The 23,035-nt window shown below is 38.8% G+C and overlaps 1 protein-coding gene across 4 annotated transcripts in view; it reads right to left on the bottom strand.

Annotated features, from left to right (window-relative positions):
- Positions 1-23,035, bottom strand: part of LOC131677873 (protein unc-80 homolog) — an 82,554-nt gene that overhangs the window by 26,475 nt on the left and 33,044 nt on the right. The window contains exons 6-23 of one of the 4 annotated variants that reach the window (XM_058957958.1): positions 22,825-22,987; positions 22,560-22,770; positions 22,160-22,500; positions 20,930-21,126; positions 20,474-20,873; positions 20,301-20,413; positions 19,913-19,930; positions 11,091-11,238; positions 10,713-10,809; positions 10,361-10,646; positions 10,106-10,299; positions 1,935-2,280; positions 1,783-1,879; positions 1,266-1,719; positions 804-1,207; positions 599-743; positions 377-542; positions 123-310 (exon numbers count right to left, since the gene is read on the bottom strand). In XM_058957958.1, the coding sequence (XP_058813941.1) occupies positions 123-310; positions 377-542; positions 599-743; positions 804-1,207; positions 1,266-1,719; positions 1,783-1,879; positions 1,935-2,280; positions 10,106-10,299; positions 10,361-10,646; positions 10,713-10,809; positions 11,091-11,238; positions 19,913-19,930; positions 20,301-20,413; positions 20,474-20,873; positions 20,930-21,126; positions 22,160-22,500; positions 22,560-22,770; positions 22,825-22,987 (3,968 nt within the window). The remainder of the gene's footprint in view (positions 1-122; positions 311-376; positions 543-598; positions 744-803; positions 1,208-1,265; positions 1,720-1,782; positions 1,880-1,934; positions 2,281-10,105; positions 10,300-10,360; positions 10,647-10,712; positions 10,810-11,090; positions 11,239-19,912; positions 19,931-20,300; positions 20,414-20,473; positions 20,874-20,929; positions 21,127-22,159; positions 22,501-22,559; positions 22,771-22,824; positions 22,988-23,035) is intronic. The other 3 variants (XM_058957959.1, XM_058957960.1, XM_058957961.1) reach the window with 3 other exon arrangements.

Here is a 23,035-nt window from a genome sequence, read left to right as displayed (position 1 = left end):
GACAACTAAGGTTAACGATCATGCGATCAACTACATTTTAATTCAATAGCTCGGTGAGGGTGTAGTACATGGTGTTTTTTGCAGGGTTTACAATCTAGTTGATCTAGATGTATTAAACTTACGTTGTACGACTTCCTCGCCTTGTATTGTTAATGTTGTGTTGCTACTACCTTCGGACTCATTGTCCGGCTCCTGAAGAACGAACGAGATTTTACGTTCCGTTTGACCTGCAATCGATTGCAGACTCTGCGCAGATGTTTGGGAGTGTCCCATCGAGCTTAAAGCCATTGACCAACGGCGATTCGTTTCACTACTCGAATAGATTTATGTACACGTTAGTCAAAGTTAACGACCATATGGTTTCTATAGAGCTTACCGACAAACTTTATCCCAAGGTACTTGTTTCTCTTTAGTTGACAGCCTTGAAGCTTTTGGCAAAGTTTGATAAGTTTCTCTCAGAAATCCGGTGATTTCCATCAGTAGCATGCATGCCACTAGTTTTAATGCTGGTGGGCAGTCATTACCATGTGGGTTAACACTCACTGGAATGTAGTGAAGTTAGTACTTAAAATCACATTTCCTGTTGTGTATATATTACTTTCATCGAGAAAATCTTCCTCTTCGTCCTGCTGTAGTAATTGTTTTTGCTTTTCCGGGTCAGATAAATTGGACGACACTTGCTCGTAAGTCTTTTTTTCGTTGTTAAGCATGTCATCTAATCGGAATCCCAACGCTTCACCCCACTATTGTAATTATAAAATAAATACAGTAATCTGCATTGTGACACTCCTTAGACTTGTTACCTGATGGAACATTTTCCCGGCGGCTCGCTGCAGTATATGAATCCGCCGTACTCCAGCGGCCAATGAAGTTCGATTTCCAAGTGCAGGTGCAGACGGTCTAAATGACGGAATGTTCTGTTTCATCCAGCTGGGCCACTGGCCACGATTGCAGAGATGCACAAAATGTGCACACTCCATTAGTAAAGCGGCGCGCGCAACAATTGGAGCTTGTGGTAAATCTAGTAGGGCAGCAATCAGCGGTGGATCTGGAATTGATCCCGGAGCACACGTTTCCAGTAAAAATGAAAACCGTGCCATTCCCTCGCGAACTGGATCAATTGGAATGAGGCGACGTTCTTTCAGAACAACTACTTCAGATTCTCGCGGGCCTTCAGCCGTGTCAAATGAGCTGCGTCGACTAAAATCTTTTTACGATAAATGTTTTAGTATGGATTTAAATCTATATTGTCAAACGTAACTTACAACTTCCAGAAACATCTTCTGTACCACCCATTTTTTTCTTTCCTTTTCCAATTCCAAACCGTCCAAGTCTACGCTCTACTCGTCTTCGTGCTCTTTGGATTGATCGTCCGATTCCTTCGGTAGCGCGAGCTCTCGCTTGGAAATTCAACGACCCTTTTCGCATAAATGAAGTCGTTATCTCTGAACTTCCCATCACTCCAGATTCTAAATCGATAGACTCGCGTTCCTTCGAACCTCGAAACCAACGGACAATCCCACTGAGTCGACCAACTGAATTTCTCTCGGAGCTTGAAGTCGAATCAGAAAGTAGTGCTCTTTCGCTATGTCTCGGTGTCAAAGTAGGCCTTGGTGGAGCTCCCTTCCGTCGGAGATTACTTAAAGGACTTTGACTGGCTCGGCAATGTTCCTCTAAACCCTCTGTCTCCAACAGGCTCTGCAATAACAGTGGTACAAACTGTGCGTTTATGCCAATTATTTATTTAACATCCAACACCAAAACAACATCCATTAGACTTACGGCACACGTTGAAGATGTGCTTTTCTTCTTGAACAACAACTTTCGTTGATTTTTTTCATCCTGTTGATATGTTTGAATATCATTGGCTGGAATATGCCTAGCAGATAAAATTTGCTTAGATTATGATATAATTTGTAATATTCATACAATACCTGATCACTCGGGTGGTTTGTATGTTGGGAGCTTGCTTATGCGGTCTTGGGGTAATAGCTAGTATTCCACTCAGAGCTACACGTCTAAACGGTCCTCCATGGGCACCTTTTACATATGTGACAAGTTGCCGTACATCACAATATAAGGCGACGTTTTCCTGTCCTTTGAGCTCTTTAAGTGCGTTCACGAACCGGCTGACCAATGTTTTGAAGACAGCTGCGACAACCTGACTCTCAGCGCCTCCGCTAAGTCCACTACCGAAGTTGGTGGCGTATCCTCCCTGGCCGCCTGATATACCGCCAAAGTCAGGAGTCAGCGTTTTTATGGCAGATGGTCTCTTAAGGTCTGAATGTGATAGATGAAACACATATACGTGCAAGCAACTACTTTACAAGCAATAAAGGTGTCGTTGTAGGAAATATATAACATGAAAATAACTATGCATTTTGTTTGTTATCAGATAACCAATTTAGTTACTAACCAATTCTTTAGGGATTAAATCTTTTAATATTTATTTTCAGGGATTGTTTTTTCTCATTGAATACTCCAAATTGGTTAAATCGCGAATAAACTGGAATATTTGAATAACTAATCTAATCCTTTAAGTGGTTCTATTTATTTACACCGTGGAGAATACGTTAAACATGCCACAATTCAACAAGAAGATGACGGACCCTTTCGAAGTCAATTTGATTAATTTCCGCGTCTTAAGCTTTAAAATAATAATATAGTACAATCAACTGGAAAGAGATTTCTAATTTCATTTGTTTCTAAGCTAGGGTATAGACACGAACATTTTGCTTTATAATGAATTCCACGAAGATCCGTCCGAAAATCTTTAAAATCGTTGCCGACAATTTTTGATTCCGATGAAACTTTACACGTATACCGGTGACTAAGACTAAACATATTCCACAGTCAGTGAGATCATTTTGAGTCAAGTGCAATTTTTAAAAGAGCGTAGAAATTTTTTCATGCCGCATTTTCCAAAAATAATTGTTCGATTAACATTTTTTATAAAGCACAATTATCTGAAAAAGAGTTACAGAGAATGAAAACTTCTATACAAAAAACATATAGAAAATTTATGTTCAAACATTTGTTATATAACCGTTTTTTTAAATTTTTTATCTTCTGTCAATGAAAACCTTAAGAGAGAAAAAATATTTTAAATATAATTAAGGAATGGCGACACTACAAATAAAAAGTTTTTCTAACGATAACTGTAAACATGTTTTCAAATTTCATACAACTTGCCAGACAAAACTAATTTTATTATGAAATAAGATTCTCAATACCATTTCAAATCAAATTGCATTTAACGAAAATCTTTTAAAACGCAAAAGTTCTCCAGATATTTGGAATTTTATTTCAACAAAAACAATAAATTCGTTAAATCAAGCCGTTATTAAAAGTTCCTCGCGTTTCTCCATAATTTTACGACTTTATTGTTTTTGTTGAAACAAAATTCCAAATATATCGAAAACTGTCGCATTTTGGAAGATTTCCGTTAATTGCATTTTGATTTGAAATTCAGAATCACATTTCATAATAAAATTATAGTGTTGTCTATCTATTTGAATTAAATTTAAAAACATGGTTAAAGTTATCATTAGAAAAGCTTTTTTATGGAGTGTTTCTCCATACTGCCATCAAACTTAAAATGTTTCTGATTTCTTTAGGTTTTCACTGACAAAAGATAAAATTAAAAAAAAATTTGCACAAAAGTTTGCATTCCCCCAAATAATGCATTTCTCAGATAGTTTTGGTATATGAAATACGGTACTCAAACAAACAATTTTGGAAAAAATTTCACGCCCTTTTAAAAAATTGATCTTTTGTCAATAGTTGTTCTAAACGCCAGAGGAAATCATAGAGATTAATGATCCGATAAAGTGTTGTTCGAATTGGAGATCATCATATTTTATGGAATTGAATTTCTCTACTGTGGTGATATATCTTTCTTAAATAACTCATTGATGTTTAAACGAAAGAATAGCAGATCAATTAAGATGGGAGAAAATTTAAGGCGAATATACTAGTTGAACTATGGAAAATTATTAAATAATTGATGAGGATGTACTACTTATCAATGATCAAAATGTAGATTTTTATCCTTATGATACAAAACGTCTGCTTTAATCCACCTAGTGGTGCAATTGTGCCTTTCCCATTTCTTTAAACTATGATTCCATGGTTGGCTATGTTCGATATAATTATGGAAATGTCTATTACATTCTTAGTAGAGTACAATGGGGTATGGGTATACAATAGGTATATAACATTATCTTTGCTATTTTATTGCAGAGGTCGCTCGTGTTGCGTGAATTAGATACATGGTATCAGCGATGCCACATGTTTTTGTGAAATGTCTGTATCAGAATAATTAAAATGTCTGTATAATTCTGTAGATGGTGGTGTAAAGCCTATTTACACTAGATTATTACTTTAAAAGTAGCTTGAAATTAGAAAACTTTTGCGAAGGAATCGCTCTGTTACTCTTTTAAAAGTCTGTAGATTTCTGATTACGTCTGTAGGAGACCATCAAAAGTCTGTAAAATACAGACATATCTGTAAATCTGGCATCGCTGCACGGTATACAACATCGTTGACGACTGTCATTTCGGCTGTTACCGTGGATCAGTTATTATTATTTGTCTTTGGTTATTATTATTTGTCTTTGGTTGTACTAGTTACGGCGTCGTGCGTTGTTTTGCGAAACCGCATTGTCTTTCGTCCTCAGTACATTTAATCTATGTAAAAATATTCTTGCGTAAAAATTAATACTGAACACTCATTGTACACATTACAATGTACAGTGACAAAGAATAGTGCTAATCCGCTTCAAGATTATCTTGCGCACTCTCTGCCTCGTCGAGGTTTCAGTATTTTTCCCTTCTTCTGTGTTTCTGTTTCTGAGTACCGTTAGCCGGTCAGTGACCTGGGGCGACATTATGGAACCATTTCGATTCGACTTTTTCATACAAGCTTGCATACAATAAACCTTTCGTTTCGAGATGCGTAATGCCACCCCAGAGAAGCAGTGTTCTTGTAGTAAGCTGTCTGGATACCGTTACATACAGAAGTTAAGTATTATTTAACGTTTCCCCTTCTTGGTTCTCCTACTAACATGCACTGGGCAGAAGGCCCGTGCAAAAATGACTTTCCCTGACGGCGGTTCATCTCAAGGTGAGATGGACGTCCAAACAAAATCGGCTCCCCGGCTCAATGTATATCTAAGCTCGGCAATTGGTCCCTTCGTGATCTTCTTCCGGACCAAAGACAAAAAGTGTTTGAATCTGTTGCAGATTTCTCGAGTTCTGACGGATCGGTATTCGGCCGTGACAGAAATATCGAAAATTCGCCCTGATAAGCTTCGGGTGGTTGGAAACAGTTGAAATCAGGCAAATGATATTACTGGTTACGGGCCTTTTACGAAGTAGTACAGAGTGTATATTCCAGCTAACAGGGTTGAAGTCTGTGGGGTCGTTCCCGATTCGAGTCTGAGTTGCGAGGATCTGCTGAAACATTGGACTGTCTGTTTCAAAGACCTCATGCTCAAGCCAGTGAAGATACTGGAGTGCAAACGTTTACCTTTAGCATCAGTCGCAGCTGACGGGAAGAAAACATACGTCAACTCAGTCTCTTATCGGGTGATTTTCGCCGGTTCTGCTTTACCCAATTACCTCCTCTTTGCTTAAGTTCGTCTACTTCTTCGCCTCTTTGCGCCGTGGGTCATGAACTGTCCCTTCAGGGACGCTCTAGCGATCTTTTGCAGAAATGCTTAAGATAGCTACGCCCCCGGTTCCTACTAACCTCTATACCAACTTGTCTACTGACGAAGGCGACTGTGATGAATCCCAGGAGGGAACATCTTCTGCTGTGCCTAGAAGCAATAAAAAAGAAGAAACATTTCCTCTCCCAAGTTTCGTCGTAAAGGCCAGAAGGTGTCTCTTTATGGCCCCCATACAATAACTACTCAAAGAAGTAGGGGAGAGTGAGGACACTTGATCCTTGGGGATATTTGATTCCCTGGTCATATCACATAATATATACGCATAAAGTTATCACTATATTAAAAGAAATCGAAATATTTGGTCGTTTATGATGTTTGAAAAAACAATCTGATGTATTACATTTGGTTTGGAAAAGTTATATAATATTTTAGAAAATATGTGTTCAAATCCCTCTCGAAGATCTTTTTAAAAAAAATTTGAGCGGTTGTATGTGATCGTCGAACTAATTATGCATGAATATTTTCATGTACGATTACTTTCTAAAAGTTTTTGTCTAGAAAAACACGTTTTTCGAATAAAAAGTTTCACAACACATACAAAAAAAACTAAAATTTTGTTCACCTCATACAATAGGTATCTTTGATCCCTGTAACACTTGGTATTCTTGATTCCTATTATTAGTTCTCTTAAACACCTTCGAAATGTATAGAAATAGAAAAACATCATTTCCATAAAGTACCTGGCACTATTAATTGATCTAATATGTTTTTTTCCGTGAAAAAATATGGTATAAGTTATTGAAGATTGGAAAAGCAAGTTAAACAGCACTTTACTTGTCTTGACTTTCTACTGTGGTTAAAGTATGTCGTGCATCTAAAAATATAGTCTTATCAATTAATTGGTCAGGATAGGTGGTTAGTTGAACTTTCGTGCCTATTAGTCATAGTGTGCTTTGTTTCTTTAGGCCTAGTAGGCAGGGGATCAAGTTACCACACGTTTTTACAAAAACCTCGTTTTGACATGATTTTCAAAACTGTTCATATTACTAACAGGACATAGTATTCGGATTTAAACATTATTCATAGCTCTTACAGTTCGAATTGACTACAAGCTGGCGAACTTTGCAATTAAAATTTTTATTTCATTGAAAAGTTATGAGAAAAAAACAAAAGTGGGATCAAACGTACCCACTCTCCCCTACTGGTGCCGAAGCAAGTTGCTCCCGGTCTCAGAAACCTGAGCTCAGAAAAGGAATTCCCGGCACTTCCAGGAACACCAAAAACCCCAAGCGTTCTCATAATTCAGCCAGAGAAAAAAACCAGTGCTGGCTTCATCGAACGAGGTCACGGATTTAATCACTGTCCTATAGTGGAATTGCAGAAGCATTATCCCGAAAATCGATTCCTTTAAAATCTTACTAAATAACTTGAAATGCGATGCATTTGCACTATACGAGACATGGCTTACTTCAGATATATACCTTCACTTTCACGATTTTAATATTATACGCTTGGATCGAGAAGACTCTTACGGAGGAGTACTTTTGAGGATCGAAAATCGAATCAACCTCCCCTCGACACCAGGCATTGAAGTTGTCGCTTGCCAGATCAGAATTAAAGGCAAAGACTTTCGCATTGCTCCACCTACATTCCCCCTAGAGCCTCAGTTAGGCACCGACAGTTTTGCGATATTGCGGAGCTCCTCCCCGCACTGAGGCTAGTTTTAAGTGACTTCAACTCACGGTACGGCATGGGGTTGTCTTCATGACGATAATTGATCTTTATCTTTATTCCATGAGCTTTGCAACAACTTCAATATGACTATTTTGAACACGGGTGAAATGACACGGATTCCTGCCCCTCCAGCGCGTCCGAGCGCCTTAGACGTAATTAATATTGCTACCGGTTCAGGGCCACCGAATACAATCAATGTTTCGTATGACCTCACACGAAATATTGATTGGAAGAACTACGCGTCCGCGATACCCGGGAAAGTAGAGTCGACACAAGAGCTTCCTCCGGAGGAAGTGTACGGGTTCCTGACTGGCTTGATTCTCAATACCGCGATTCAAGCTCAGACTAAACGCGTACCAGACGCGAACTCTCACGGGCGTCCTCCCAACCCATGGTTGGACAAATAGTGCTCAGACGTGTACGTCGAGAAGGCCGCCGCGTATAAGACCTTCCGGGACGACGGGCTGCCAGCCAGCTATCGACAGTACGCGATGGCGGAAAGGCGCATGAAGGGTTTGATGAAAGCCAAAAAACGTAGCTACTGGCGCCGGTTCGTCGACGGGCTAACGAGAGAAGCATCGATGAACACTGTTTGGGGCTCGGCCCGGCGCTTACGAAACCGAACAGTACTAACGAGAGCGTGGAATATTCAAACCGTTGGATATTCGATTTTTCCCAGAAGGTTTGTCCGCATTCCTCCCTGACACAGAAGATATACCGCGTTGCGTCCCCACACGATAGCGCGAAAGAAACACCGTTTCGATAGTTTCACTTACTCTCTTATCATGTAGCAATAAAGTCCCAGGGCCAGATGGAACCAAATTTCACTCGTTAAAGAATCTGCCAAACTCTGTCAAGAGACGCTTGTTGAATTTATTTAATAAGTTTCTTAAGGGTAATATTGTCCCTCGTAACTGGAGGCAAGTGAAGGTCATTTTAGAAATCGAATTCGTATTTTTGATGCCAATCATCTTTAAAATGCATGAAACGTCGAGATTTAATATTATCTCGCACAAGTTTTGCCTTTCTCATATAAAGAAAGGCTATGCAAGCACTGTAAAAATTGGCTTTCTAGCCGAGGCCCGAAGGGGCGAGAGTCATATACCATTCGATTCAGTTCGTCGAGATCGGAAAATGTCTGTGTGTGTCATTAAACTCACACAATTTTCTCAGAGATGGCTGAACTGATTTACACATTAACGCTCCCATAAGCTGCTATTGAATTTTTAGTTGCCACACAGAAAATTCCCATATAAACTGGTACCACCATGATGTCCAAATAATGTAATGCGTATTAAAAAGGGTGCAGCATTACTTTGATTTGGAGGTCTAGATCACTAATAATCATTCAAAGCAGCTTTGACCACATTGGCCACCTATGACGGTTTATGATGCCTCCGGGGAACTCACACCTATTCCCCAGCGAATTCTTGACCGATTTTTACAAACTAGATTTCAAATGAAAGATACAGTAAGCCCATTGACTGCTGACAAAATTTCATTCGATTTTGGATCTGGTTCCGGAGTTACAGGTTGGTTAGTAAGGACACACTGTAATTTCCCATATAAACTGATACAATCGCAATACCTCAGAGGCTAAAAACTATTGAAATGGTCACCAAATTACTTAGATTCGCAGATCTATATCACTGATTGCCAATGAAACATTCTTGAAATATATATTCCACTATCGACAATTTAGGAAGTCCCGGATTTCGGGCATATTCCACAATTAAAGTCACATCGGTTCTTCGGTGATGACTAAACCCATTTTCATAAATCAAGTTTCAAATGGAAGGCATAGTATGCAATTGAATATTGCATCGCCTTCCTCCTCTTACCCTTACAACTCCTGCCTACTTCATCAGCGCCCCTCCTTTGGACCACCGTCACACCCACATTTTCTTCATCCATATCGCATACCGAAGTAAAATGAAGTATTTCTGACGATTCCTCCACTCTCATTCTGCACTAGATTCGTGTTTTCGTTACGTTAACACACGAACATTTCACCGTTTTCAGGGCATTTGTGTTGATTATCTTGTGTGAATAATTTATCGCAGGTTTTGGTAAAAAAAGATTGTGAAGCGGTTGACCAAAAATGACTCGGTTATCCGGAGTGAAATTTTTCTGAGCACTACGGATAATCGAATCTGTACACCGGCCTTACATAGTTGTAAAAAAACGCTTGTAAAGTTGTTAATAATAAAACTTACTGTTTTCCTAAATTTAAGCTCCCGACTATATATCATCGTATAGATGAAAAAAAGGATTTTTTATGTTCATATAGGTCGACCCCCTTAACAACCAAACCAACATGTGTGTGAAAAATGGTCGAAAGAACGAAAGTTTATGGAGAACCTAAGAAATAGGAAAGTTGTAACGTGGTTGGCTTCATAATTCAAAGAAAAGAAAGTACATAACCAAATACGAACACGAATGTGGCAGTTTTTAGTTCCAAACCCTAAATTAGGATGGTGAACGTTGACCTCTACAAGCGAAACATGCTGTATATAACGGAAATAAAATGAAACTCAGCGTCGGTAATTGGATAATTTGTTGGGTACCGTAATATCACATTCGTTATAATATAGTTTTTGGAAATAAAGTGGTTGCATGACTCCGAATGAATTGAAATGAACGATTTGTTTTGGTTTTCCGTGTATAAAATGACAATGTAAATCTACAAGGGGTACTTACTAAGGGGTGAGAGCAAAGAACTAGGATCCACACAAAAGCCTACGAATGCATGAAAGAATTCAATCAATTCATGCAGCTGCGTTGTTCTTATCATAGTCCGAAGATAAGCTTTGGATAGTTTCGAAGCTTGGCGTAACAACCGTGAGAGGATAGAATGACAAGCGGTCCGTAATACTTCAGCAGGTGGCACACGGCTTCCTGAAAAGAGAGAAAAAGTCCTCAGTCATGTAATTTTGGGTGGAATGCTCATGAAACTTGCCATCATTGCATCCGTGGGGACATCCGAGATGCAATAAGGCTCGTTTCACAATCCCCATGGCCAACGTGTGTGCGTGATCACTCAATTTCAGCACCCCCAGGTCTAGTAGTAGTTCGCATATATTTAATCCCGTTTCCAGCACACGCAATGTGCAAATGTTGGAATCACGCTTGAATACGCAATGAACTGCCAGGAGAACGATTTCATAATCGATCCCACCCTCCTTGGTAATGTAAAAGCTTGAACCCGGTGCTTCTGTCTCGTCGGCACCACTGTTGTATCCTATGTTGAAAATATAAATTAAGTTCATAATGTTCATATGAATTAGGTAGCGATTGTGATATCAACCTATGTGAGAGTCAGTGTGGGACCTCAACATTTGACTTTTGAACATCCCTGTGCTGCCTCCAATGCTTAATGCGTCGAGTTGGCTGTCGATTGAACCCTGTAGAGTTGAACGAAATGAATAAGAAAATAAAAGCGTAAGAAGTAATACCACGGGACAAGCCTAGTGAGACCAATATTCTATTTTCTGGTCGAATGAGCCACTGAGGTTGTGTCAAAGCCTAGGTCGGGTTCTAACCTATCATTTGTTATGAAGCCTTCTGTTCTGGCCATTATACTCAACCATTAGGGTAAATCGACCACAAGTGTTGCATCAATTGTAGTGAAAATATATTTGAGATGAGCACAACTTATCTACGTAGTATAGAATTAACCACAAACCTGTCGTTTGAGATAATCGGGCGACGGTGTTGGCGTATGTTCGGTTACAGTAATGATGGGGTATCGTGGTGCCGGTTGGTATGATTTCTGGTTCGTAGATGGCTGCGGATTTCGTACAATCTTCGGAGGCTCGACGTATCTGTGGAATCTGATGGTTGAGTCATTGTAGTTTGTTGAATTGAAATAGCGAGTGGATACAGAATTGGGAATTGGAAAGAGTCGGAAATGATCGGTTCCAATTTGAAGGGTGATCGATTTCGATATTTTTAGATTGCACGAATTGTTCGAATAATTTTTAATGTTTCTCAGTCTTGAGAATAATATTTTCAAATATATGGTAAACTGGATCTACCTTTCAATTCAGATGGTGGTAATTATTAAAAAGAAGCAGGCATAAATCTCCAAATAACATAGGGAGCGTGCCGATTGATCTAATTCATTATGATTCCTGAACGTTTTCCAGGGCAAAACTTTTTCGCATCGGTTAGTAATTACTTTATTTTAGAAAGGTGAATATGCGCACTGTTTTAAATTTTAGATTCAATGTACATACTTAAGGGGATAGCCTGCTTTAGAAGATCGAAAAATATGTTTTGCCTTTCTCAATAGAAAGGTATTGCAATTGTTCTGAAAATCGAGTTTTTAACGGAGGCCCGGAGGGCCGAGTGACATATACCATTCGATTCAGCTCGTCAAGTTCGGCAAATGTCTGTGTGTGTATGTGTGTGTGTGCAGGGACGGCGAAACACTTTACGTCCGAGTGGGTAGAAAGCATAGGGTGAGGGATCCATTAGTAAGGATTTTTCCCTTTTCGCAATGCACACGCTTACATTACATTCACATTAAATCACGTTTGTTTATGCAAATGGAATTGTGGTACATCGATGTTTTCAAATGTTGTAGTGCGAGATAACTGCGTTGCACATCAAAATTTTTTTTCGAGTGGGTAGTACCACCCATACTACCCACGCTTTCCGCCGGCCCTGTGTGTGTGCGTCTCTGTGTGGACGCGAACACAATCTCACTCACTTTTCTCAGAGATGGCTGAACCGATTTTCACAAACTTAGTCCCAAATGAAAGGTGCAACGTTCCCATAGGCTGCTATTGAATTTCTAATGGATCCGACTTCCGGTTCCGGTATTACAGGGTAATGAGTACGATCACGTAGAAAATGTCGATATTAATAAATTCTGCCACGAATGTATAATGGTGAAATTTTTTCCAAAATGTGACCACAACTGCTTCGATTTGTAGTACTAGGCCATTCAAAGTCGTTTTGGTCACATTGGCCACCATCATCGGTTCCGGAAGCCCCGGCGGAAGTGTCCAAATTCAGAATAACAGTCACATCGGTTTCTCGGAGATGGCTAGACCGAATCAACCAAACTTAGCCTCAAATGAAAGATGTTGCGTCCCCGTTAATGGTTATTAAATTTTATCCCGAACCGACTTCTGGTTCCGGAGTTACGGGTTGTGGCGTGCGATCACATAGCAAATTGTGATTCAAACCAATACTCCGATTAAAACAAAAAAACCTGTTTTAATCCACCTAGCGGTGCAATTGTGCCTTTCTCATTTCTCTAAACTATGGCACGGAGGCTTTTTATGTTCAACATAATTGTGGAAATGTCCATTACATTCTTAGTACACTTTGCACTTATACACAATGGCATGCCACCCACGAACTTGATGAGCTACGTGTCGACGGTGAAACACTTGAAACAAAAAAATGTCATACTCCATTAGCCTAATCATCATTAGATCAATGTTATCTGCTTGCTAACTTATTTTGTCATGCGGGGCTGGGTATGTGAAGAGGGCGAAAGTCCCATGAACGAACGACTCCCCAGCTTAAATTGGTATGCTTTGTGATACAGTGGTGGTTTAAAGATGACGGGGTTGAAAGGGAGGGGTATGAGGGCTGGATGGGGTGGTGGTCTGAGGGGTGATTTAAGGAGATTTTTAAAGGAGGGGCGCGAACAGTAGAGGGGGGGGGTGTAACCCCTCTCCGTAAACCATCAACTACGCCTCTGTTAAAATCCAGAAACCCTAAACGAGTCGAAAAAAAAATTTGGCCGGGATTAGGTTGACGTTTTTCAGAGTGATTGCATAACCTTTCTATATGAGAAAGGCAAAAATGTGCCAAAATCCAAAAAAGTGAATCGTAGTCAATTTTTTTTTCGAGTTTGCATCAAATCTCGACGTTTCATGCACCTTGAACACATTTAGCATCAAAAATAAAAATTCTATTTTTAATTTTTCCTATAGTTTATATGAGAAATTTCTGTGTGGCCGTACTCTGAAACCCGTAATTCCGGAACCAGAATTCCGATCGATCCAAAATTCAATAGCAGCCGATGGGAAGGTTGCACCTTTCACAACACAGTCGTCGTCAAGTTCGCACGCTTTTATCGTTCGATCCAGGTGCCGTGCGCGATATTTCATTTAGTTTTTTATTAATTCAGCTTTTCGTGTGTGTACATCAATCATAATGAGTTGCGAAATTTGCACTTTCGACACTTCCGCCGATACAGTTATGTGGACGTGTATAGGTTGCCCAAGAAAATTCCACGCCGCTTGCATTGGAGTGACTGTTCCGAGGGGATCACTGCGGAAGAAGGACAAGAGGGTGGACATCAACTCGTATCTATTACCGTGCTGTGAATCATGTCAAGAATTGATGCAGGCCAAGATTGAGTTCAAAGGGCTTATTGAACAACAACAACTTCTGGAATCACAACTGCAAGCCAATACGGAAGTAATGCACCGGCTCGCGTTTCAACTGGAGAAGCCTAACATAGTTCACGAAGCGATCGATGGCCTAGAAATTTTGCTTACAACAATAAAACAGGAATTGATAGCAATAAACAAAAACAGCAGTTTGACTGGAAGTGTTGTTGCCATTAAAAATCACATTACCTCGCTATTCGATACAGCAATGACAACAACGAAAAATAATGTCTATAGCACGCTGAAAACGGTAACGTCAGAGCTATCAGCTGAACTGCGCACCATGAATGATGAAATAAACCAGCTTAATCAACTGTCTCTGGACACAGCTGCTAGTATTACTATGACGTCAAACCCGACGCTGGGGATTGATATTCTTGACGAGCTTAAGTCTCTGTCAGCGAACATATCCACCAGTCAAAACTTCACAAATTCTGCGCTAACTATTGATATCCTCGACGAACTTAAGGCGCTTTCATCAAACATAACGGCAAGTCAAAACGCTACATCATCGCTTGATTCATGCCCCAGTTTGGAAGCCGAATTAAATAACGACAAAAATATCGATAACTCAGGTTGGCGCTTTTTGGGTACAAGGAAAGTATGGAAAGCAGACTGGAGCGATTACGATGCACGCAAATTAAGAAACCTGAACCAGCAAAAACAGGCCGAAAAGGCTAGAAGACGTAAAAAAAGATCGAGGCGAAATAATAATAATAACGTTAATGAAAAAAACAAAAGCACCACAAATTTTCCTCGACCTGATCAAGAGCAAGCAGCGCGCCACTCACGACAGCCAGTTAATAGTAACCATACGAGTAATACCTATAATAGTACTATAACAAAAACCATACGAGTAGTCACTACAACAATAGTTTCCTGCCACCGGATAGAGTGCTTCTTGCGGCTGCAAAAGATCATTTCTCAGGACCCCCCACGAACTATAGGCCAACAATTCAGTTTCAAAGAGGACCGACATTGAATCCCTATCCAGTGGATGATTTACCACGGTCGACGATGCAAATGCACCCAACATCGGAGCGCTCGTCAACAGTTTTGTGTAAGGCGTGCCATTCTCAACATTCGTGTTTTCGACGACATTGACGCATTCCCTAGAAGAAGGAAATGACGAGGACACCGCAATTTGCCAAGATTCGACGCCATTTGAACGACAACAAAAAGAGGTAATCTCGATTCCTCAAGTAGAGTCGTCAGTAGAAATTTTAATTTACTGCCAAAATTTTAATAGAATGAAAAGTGCATCGAAAATGAATGAAATTCACAAGAATATTTTAAGTAGCTCCTATACAATTATTTTGGCTACAGAAACTAGTTGGGACGAAAGTGTTAGAAGTGAAGAAGTTTTCGGGAACAGCTACAATGTGTTTAGAGCTGACCGAGACATGCATATGTCTGAAAAGAAGTCAGGAGGGGGAGTTTTAATAGCAATTACATCAAAATTTAATGCAGAAATCATTACTACAAGGAAATTTAAAGAATTTGAGCATGTGTGGGTTAAAACCCATCTGGCAGGTGAAACACATATATTTGCCTCTGTGTACTTCCCCCCAAATAATGCCCGCAAAGATACATTTGAAAAGTTTTTTCTTATTGCCGAAGACATTATAACCAAGCTCCCCCCAGAGGTAAAAGTTCATATTTATGGTGACTTCAATCAACGAAGCATTGACTTCTTTCCAGACACTGAAAATGAAAGCATTCTACTTCCAGTCGTTGGGGATAACGAAACTCTGCAGGCCATATTTGACAAAACTGCAAGTTTAGGACTTAACCAAATTAATCATGTTAGAAATCAGCAAAACTGTTATTTAGATTTATTATTCACAAACATTCTTGAAGACTTCTGTGTCACCGAATCATTAACTCCAGTATGGAAAAATGAAGCGTTTCATACAGCAATAGAGTTTTCTGTATTTGTACATGATAACAAAAGACCCGATGACTGCGAGTACGAAGAGGCCTTTCAATTTCAATTGGCAAATTTTGACAACATAAAACAAAGACTAAGCAGTATAGATTGGCAAACGTTGTTTAGAAATGAAACAAGTATCGAAAATTCAGTAGACGTCTTTTACACAAAATTGTTTGATATAATAGTTGAACAAGTACCACTGAAAAAAATTAGGCGACAAGGCAACACAAAATATCCAGTTTGGTATAACGAGCAAATTAAAAATTTAAAAAATCGTAAACAAAAGGCCCACAAAAAGTATAAAAAAATCAGAAATGAAAGGAACTTATTTAACTATTTGGACATTTGCGATCAACTAAACCTATCCATTAAAATAGCATTTGAAGAGTATAACTCAAAAACCGAACTTCAAATAAAATCTTGCCCAAAAAATTTCTTTAATCATGTTAAAAATAATTTAAAATCGGAAAACTTCCCTTCAAAAATGAAACTTAAAGAAAATGTCGGTGTCAACGCGGAACAAATCTGCAATCTTTTCGCAACCTTCTTTCAAGACATCTATACCACATTTTCTGAAGAAGATCGTGATCGCGAATATTTCGGTTTCTTCCCAGAATTCACCACAGACATTGGCGTCAATCATGTCAGTGTGCAAGATATTATGGAGGCTCTAAACAAACTAGATGCCTCCAAAGGTTCTGGACCTGACGGGATTCCACCCGTATTTATGAAGAACTTAGCGTTGGAACTCACAGCTCCTCTGTTTTGGCTCTTTAACATGTCGCTTGAATCTGGCATTTTCCCCAATTTATGGAAAAGCTCGTACCTGGTACCCATTTTTAAAAGTGGCAAAAAATCTGACATATGTAACTACCGTGGAATTGCCATTATGTCATGTATGCCTAAACTCTTTGAAGCAATCGTTAACGAAAAACTATTCAATCAAATCAAAAACAGAATTACTAACATGCAGCATGGGTTCTTCAAGGGACGTTCAACTAATACAAATTTACTAGAATTCGTTAACTACTCATTGATTGCAATGGAGAATGGAAACTACACTGAAGCTCTTTACACGGACTTTAGCAAGGCATTTGATCGTATCGACATACCCTTGCTATTATTCAAACTGAAAAAATTAGGAATTGAATCAGGTCTTCTCAAATGGCTCGAATCATATTTAACTAACCGTCAACAAATAGTTAGATTTAAAGGGAAGAAATCGAATCCCATTCAAGTCACATCAGGAGTTCCTCAAGGCTCCCATCTAGGCCCTCTTTTGTTCATTTTATTCGTAAACGACATATCATACATTCTCAAAAACATAAAAGTTCTTATCTATGCCGACGACATGAAGCTCTTTTTAGAAATTAGGAACGAACAAGACATAAAGATATTACAGGAAGAAATACATATGTTTTACCTCTGGTGTAACAAAAGCCTTCTGCAACTAAACGTAAAAAAATGTAATGCAATAACTTTTAGTAGGAAACGAAATACACCTGACATTTCAATCACTCTAGGAAATCAAGTGGTACAAAAGTGCGAAAGAGTTAAAGATTTGGGAGTCATTCTAGATTCAAAATTAACATTCATTGACCATTACAACACAATCATCAATAGAGCAAATAACATGCTTGGATTTATAAAGCGTTTTAGTTACAATTTTAATGATCCATATACAATTAAAACATTATACATCTCGTATGTAAGGTCAATACTGGAATATTGTAGCATAGTTTGGTCACCTTTCTCAATCACACATGAAGAAAGAATAGAATCAGTACAAAGGCAATTTTTATTGTTTGCACTTCGCAAAATAGGTTGGACACGATTTCCTCTCCCATCTTATAAAGCTCGCTGTATGCTCATTAACATCCAAACACTAAAAGAGCGCCGAGAATATGCAATGGTTTCATTTCTAAACGATATAATTTCGTGTCGTATTGATTCAGTCGAACTTCTATCTAAACTTAATTTTTATATACCTTCCCGGCAGTTACGAATCCGAAATACATTTATAACAAACAATTATCGTACAAATTATGCCAAGTTTGGACCATTAAATCAGATGATGGCAACTTACAACGAGCACTGCGAAGCTATTGACTTAACAATGACAAAAAGCAAATTAAAAAAATATTTCAATTCTATTCGCTTATAAAGAACATCCTAAAGTAGTGCTATGTAAACCAGATAGTGTTTAGTTTAGTTATTAGTATTTTATGTTTTAAGTGTATACTATATTTTATCGTTGTAACAAAACGGTCTACTCTTGTTTGACGACAATAAATAAATAAATTTGAGACTAAGTTTGGGCAAATCGGTCCAGCCATCTCTGAGAAAAATGAGTGACATTATTTGACACATACGCACATACATACACACACACATACACACACACATACACACACACATACATACATACACACACACATACAGACTTTTTCCGATCTCGACGAACTGAGTCGAATGGGATATGACACCCGGCCCTCCGAGCCGGGATTAGGTTGACGTTTTTCAGAGTGATTGCATAACCTTTCTATATGAGAAAGGCAAAAAGGTAAAAATTTCGCTAAAATGTCTCTCAAACAACTTAAATTTGCAGTTCTAGGTCACCGACGGCCAAACAAACTTTCGCTGACTACATTGACCACCATAGACGGTTCCGGAAGTGCCCGGGAAAAGCGGCCATCTTTCAAAACTAGCAAACTCATATCAGTTTCTCGGAAATGGTTAAGCCGATTTTCACAAACTTAGTCCCAAATGATAGCTATATTATCCCTACAGATGTCTATAAAATTTCGCACGGATCGCTTATAGGGTTCCGGAAATATAGACTGAATCGTCCGATCACATGTAAAATTCCCATATAAGCCGGAACTCATTTTTTTTTCAAAGGGGGACCCCATGAAATTTCAGAAATTGAATTCGTATTTTTGATGCTAAACATCTTTAAAATGCACGAAACGTTGAAATTTTATGTTATCACGAACATTTTTTTTATAAAAATCGACTTTTTGGGACATACCGTGGCTGTTTTTTCTTTTGCAAAATTTTAGAACTCGAATAATGATTCCTTTTCTTGTATATTTGCCATATTATGTATAATAATAAAATATAATATATGCATTTGAAAGCTTTTAATGAATATAAACAACGCAAACATTCTCGTGTTCATGATTGAGAAAGGCACAATTGCACCGCTAGCTGGATTAAAACAGGTTTTTATTGTTTACATCGGTAGATAAACTATCAAAGAAAATTCCACAACATGATCTGAATTGAATTCATTTTTTTTAAATTATATAACAACGCACAAAAGCGCCAAACAGAAGATTCGAGCGCATATCAAACGTGGTGCCCCTCACTGGTTCACTTTTAAGATTCGAGAAGAAAATCACGTTATTGACCGATCGAAGCAAAACAAGGTTTGTTCGCTTCAGATTTGAATTCTCTTCTACATGAACCTAAAATCGTGTTTAAAACTGACTATTGACTAAATGACCCTTAAGTCCGCCATTTTGAGTCTATGTCTTTGCTAGCTATACCTTTTCATTTCCTTAAGGTCGAAGAGAATGTTATGCAAATCGACAACGAAGAAAGCATTTTTTTCTATACCGTTTGCTGAATCTTCATGAAAATAAACCAAGACTACTGCAGCCATACTCTGAATATGTTGGCTGGTTGATTTTCATGAAGTTTTAGCAAACTGTATGGAAAAAACACAGCTTTTTTCTTTTTCGATTTTCGTACCACTCTTTGTTCATGCTTAAAACAAAATCGCGTAACACATCGTCTTTCTGCCTTTTGAAGCAAGTTACAGCCTTTAAGGGCATCTCATTCGTAAGTCAAAAAGTGCACATTTCTTTTAACTTGCATTAAATAGTTACAAATCGATTCTGAGTAGGCAATGATACGATTTAGTCGTTTCTATCTAATAAATGCTTAGTCGTTTGTACCTACTTTCTGGGTACTACACCGGTATTGATTTTTAAGGTAGATCCTGTTTGGTCGCACCCAACTTGTTTGTTTCAACAAGTTGTATGTTTTTATAGTACCATGTTTCGAGTACTTGGGTAATTTCTCATTTTTGGGCCGTGGAAGTGTATGATATGGAGATGAGGGTTATGTTAAAGCAAAATTTCACAGACTTACCCGCTATCTAGAAGACAGCTGGGATATTTGTATTATTTAGAAAAGATTTTTATAGATATTGTTGAGATAATATTGAAATTAGAGTTAAGTGTATAGTTTAACAAATAGGGTGTTGAGCCCACTTTACACCTAGTTTTATTATCTGCCATTTGAAGCAAGTTGTTAGAGAGAGAGAGAGAGAGAGAGAGAGAGAGAGAGAGAGAACTTCTATTATTGTTCAACATTTTGGCTCAAAGAGCAAAGCGATTGATACCAATATATTTGCATTCCATCGTTTGCAGAGGGAGTAATAAACGAAATAGTGCAGCACTCTCTGATAGGATCAACGTAGGCTCTCCACCCTATAAACACATGTCAGAGTGACTAGATGCTAATGGTGAAATATTACCTAAGGCTCGGCATGCTTTTCCCTTTGACAAGATTAGTTGACGGTGTTCGTGATATCATTGAAGCTGATCTGGACAGATGGCGCTCTCCAGTGTCTAAGCTGCGATGGCACTCCTATTGGGGTTATATTACATTAAAATATTCGTTACCTTTGACCCGTTACACGATATTTACCAAGTGCTGTAGACGTTTTCCATTTCCACTCACATCAAGCCCGATTTTTTCTAAACCACGGTCGGACTTTGACAGGATACGTGTTTCTATTAATGTCCTCAAATCAGCCATTTTTACACGGCGTTTTTTCTCACTACCTTTCCGTTCGGCCGTTGGAGTGCTTTGTTCGTCACTGGGCGATTTCGGGGCATGGTAGGGCGAATCGATGAGAATTGCGCTAATTGGCGGCTCTGGAATCTCAATATAGTCTTTGTTGATGGAGCCGATACTGGGGCTATCTCGGTTGCTGCTGGTTGGCCCTTGATACAGGGAAATTTCTATTTGTGGGATCGGTAAAGAATTTGAACGTCGTCTTGGTTGTGAAGGCGGTATCGATGTTTCTTCACTAATATCTCGCAATCTTTAATAACAGGTTAAAATTAAGTAGTGTACGAATCCATTTAAAAAACACATCACCTGTTATTCAAGTAATGTAAGCTCCAATAGACTCCGTCTTCCTGCCAGTGCGAAATGAACAGGCAACGCAACACTGCAACATCGAGGAATGTTGCAGCTGCGACGTCGCCTTTGGCACACTGAGGGGATTTGGGATCCGTTTCCAGAGACTCCCTTTCGGTCGAGGAGCTTGTTTTCGGCTTGGAGTCGTCTCCTCTCTGGAAAGTTAGAATTCAGAACAGTTCACACGTACCACTAATTACAGCACACATTGTCACTGTCGTGCTACTTTATGTCAAGCGCAATTTGTTTGGGTAAACTGAGCTAGATATGCCATGTTGCTGGATTTTAAAATCACAGTGTTGTCAGAGTTTTCGAATTATGCAAAACACATTTCTGACAAGTGCCAAATTCCCACTTCAACGAGTTGTGCTATCTTAGGGCTGCTAAAAATAGGCAACAATTCTATAATCAAAGGTAACTAGCAGAACCTACAAAGCTTATAGTTTTGTCTATTCCTGAAGTTGACTTGTGTTTTACAAATGGTTGAATTTACTTGAGATTTTCATAATTTACCATAGAATTGTTCTTGTCTTCTGTCAACAATAACATTGCATCTAAATTGTTAATGAAACCACCTTCTATTCGATGTTTTTTCAGAATAAAGGTAGAAAGAAAATATTGAGTTCCAAAATCACCATTTTTATATGAAATCTTCTGTGCACAATTGTAGCATACCATACCCATGCTATCAATCTAAGTTTTATCGGTGGTTATAAAACTACCATAAAACCTCAATTGTTACTTGGGTATATATTTATTTACATTTTAAGTAAAAACTCTAAACATAGTCAACCGATCTTCGCCTCAAACGTGAGAGAACCTCAGAAAAGATAAAATGGTCCATTGTTTTCTTCGAAATGTTTCTAATATAATATATTATTCATTAATAAGATATTCATTCTCCAACCTTAAAAATCGTTTTCAATGAAGCGTGCTAAATGGTGCTTGTCATAATTTAGCACAACAGTGACGATATTGCGAATATCTGACTACAAGTGAGTGCGTTATCTAATGGCATTTTTGTTTTTGACTATGCACTACACGGGTGTAGTCGGTGCTACACTCATTCAAACTTGGGTGTAATCAGTTTATCTCTTTTTTGCACTACACCGGTGTAGCACCAGGTAAAAACGAAAACGCTATAAGCTATGCATTTACATTTAGAAACAAGAATGACAGAATACCCACACTGAACGAATCTATTCGGTCAAAGTCGAACTTGGTCGCTATTTTCTCGGGTCGTATTGCTTGAGCAGGGTGTTTGCCTCCTCTCAGGCTGGTGGACTGGTGTAATAGGCTGGCATCAGCAGTGTAAAAGGATGGATCTGTTGAAGTGCCTCCCATGGGAAGTTGGAATATCACAACGCGTTCTTCTTCAACGCTGGATGCTTCTTCGGGAATAGTCTCCGGGAAAACGGAATCCTTTGGTGAGGAAACGTAGGACATTTCATCGTCGTGCTTTGGTGTTTCAGAGAAGGAGATGCTGGGTGGTGAATCGATCGCCGCATGATGCATGCTTTCTGGTTTTTCTGGAAGTATAAATCGTGTTTTTATGTAGTTCTTATAGTAATTTAATAATGGTATTTACTTGGAGAAAAAACCTCCACTGAGGGGGTTGTGCTCACTGAGTTCAAGAAGTTCCGTGCCTTTGGTTTCACTGGTGCAATGAAGCATGGTGCATTTGGTGCACGATATTCCCACATTCCCTGCCACATTTTTAGACCATTTTCGAGACGAATGTTTTGAAAGTCTGACTCTTTTAGCATGTGAGCGATAGGAGCGAATAAATAAACGAAAAGCTGAAAAGGTGTGCCTGTTACACAAAAAAATCAACACTCTTTCTTAATTGTTACCGAAATAGTTGGAATAGAAAACAAATAATTCTGTTGCTTTTTGATCTCTTTGTTGGCTTCCAATTCATCGTCAGCACACTCCTCTGCGGCAAATAGTAAAATCCAATGCAGTGTGTATAGAATTTTAGTTTCCGCGGCTCCTAGCGCCTGCAAATCCCTCACGCTGCAAATATCACAGAGTCACGCATTAGCTACGCCAAATGTAATATTA

This window comes from Topomyia yanbarensis, chromosome 1 (genome assembly GCF_030247195.1).
Source record: "Topomyia yanbarensis strain Yona2022 chromosome 1, ASM3024719v1, whole genome shotgun sequence".
Taxonomy (NCBI): domain Eukaryota; kingdom Metazoa; phylum Arthropoda; class Insecta; order Diptera; family Culicidae; genus Topomyia; species Topomyia yanbarensis.
Note: the sequence above shows the minus strand (reverse complement) of the source record. Positions and strands in the feature narration are given on the sequence as shown.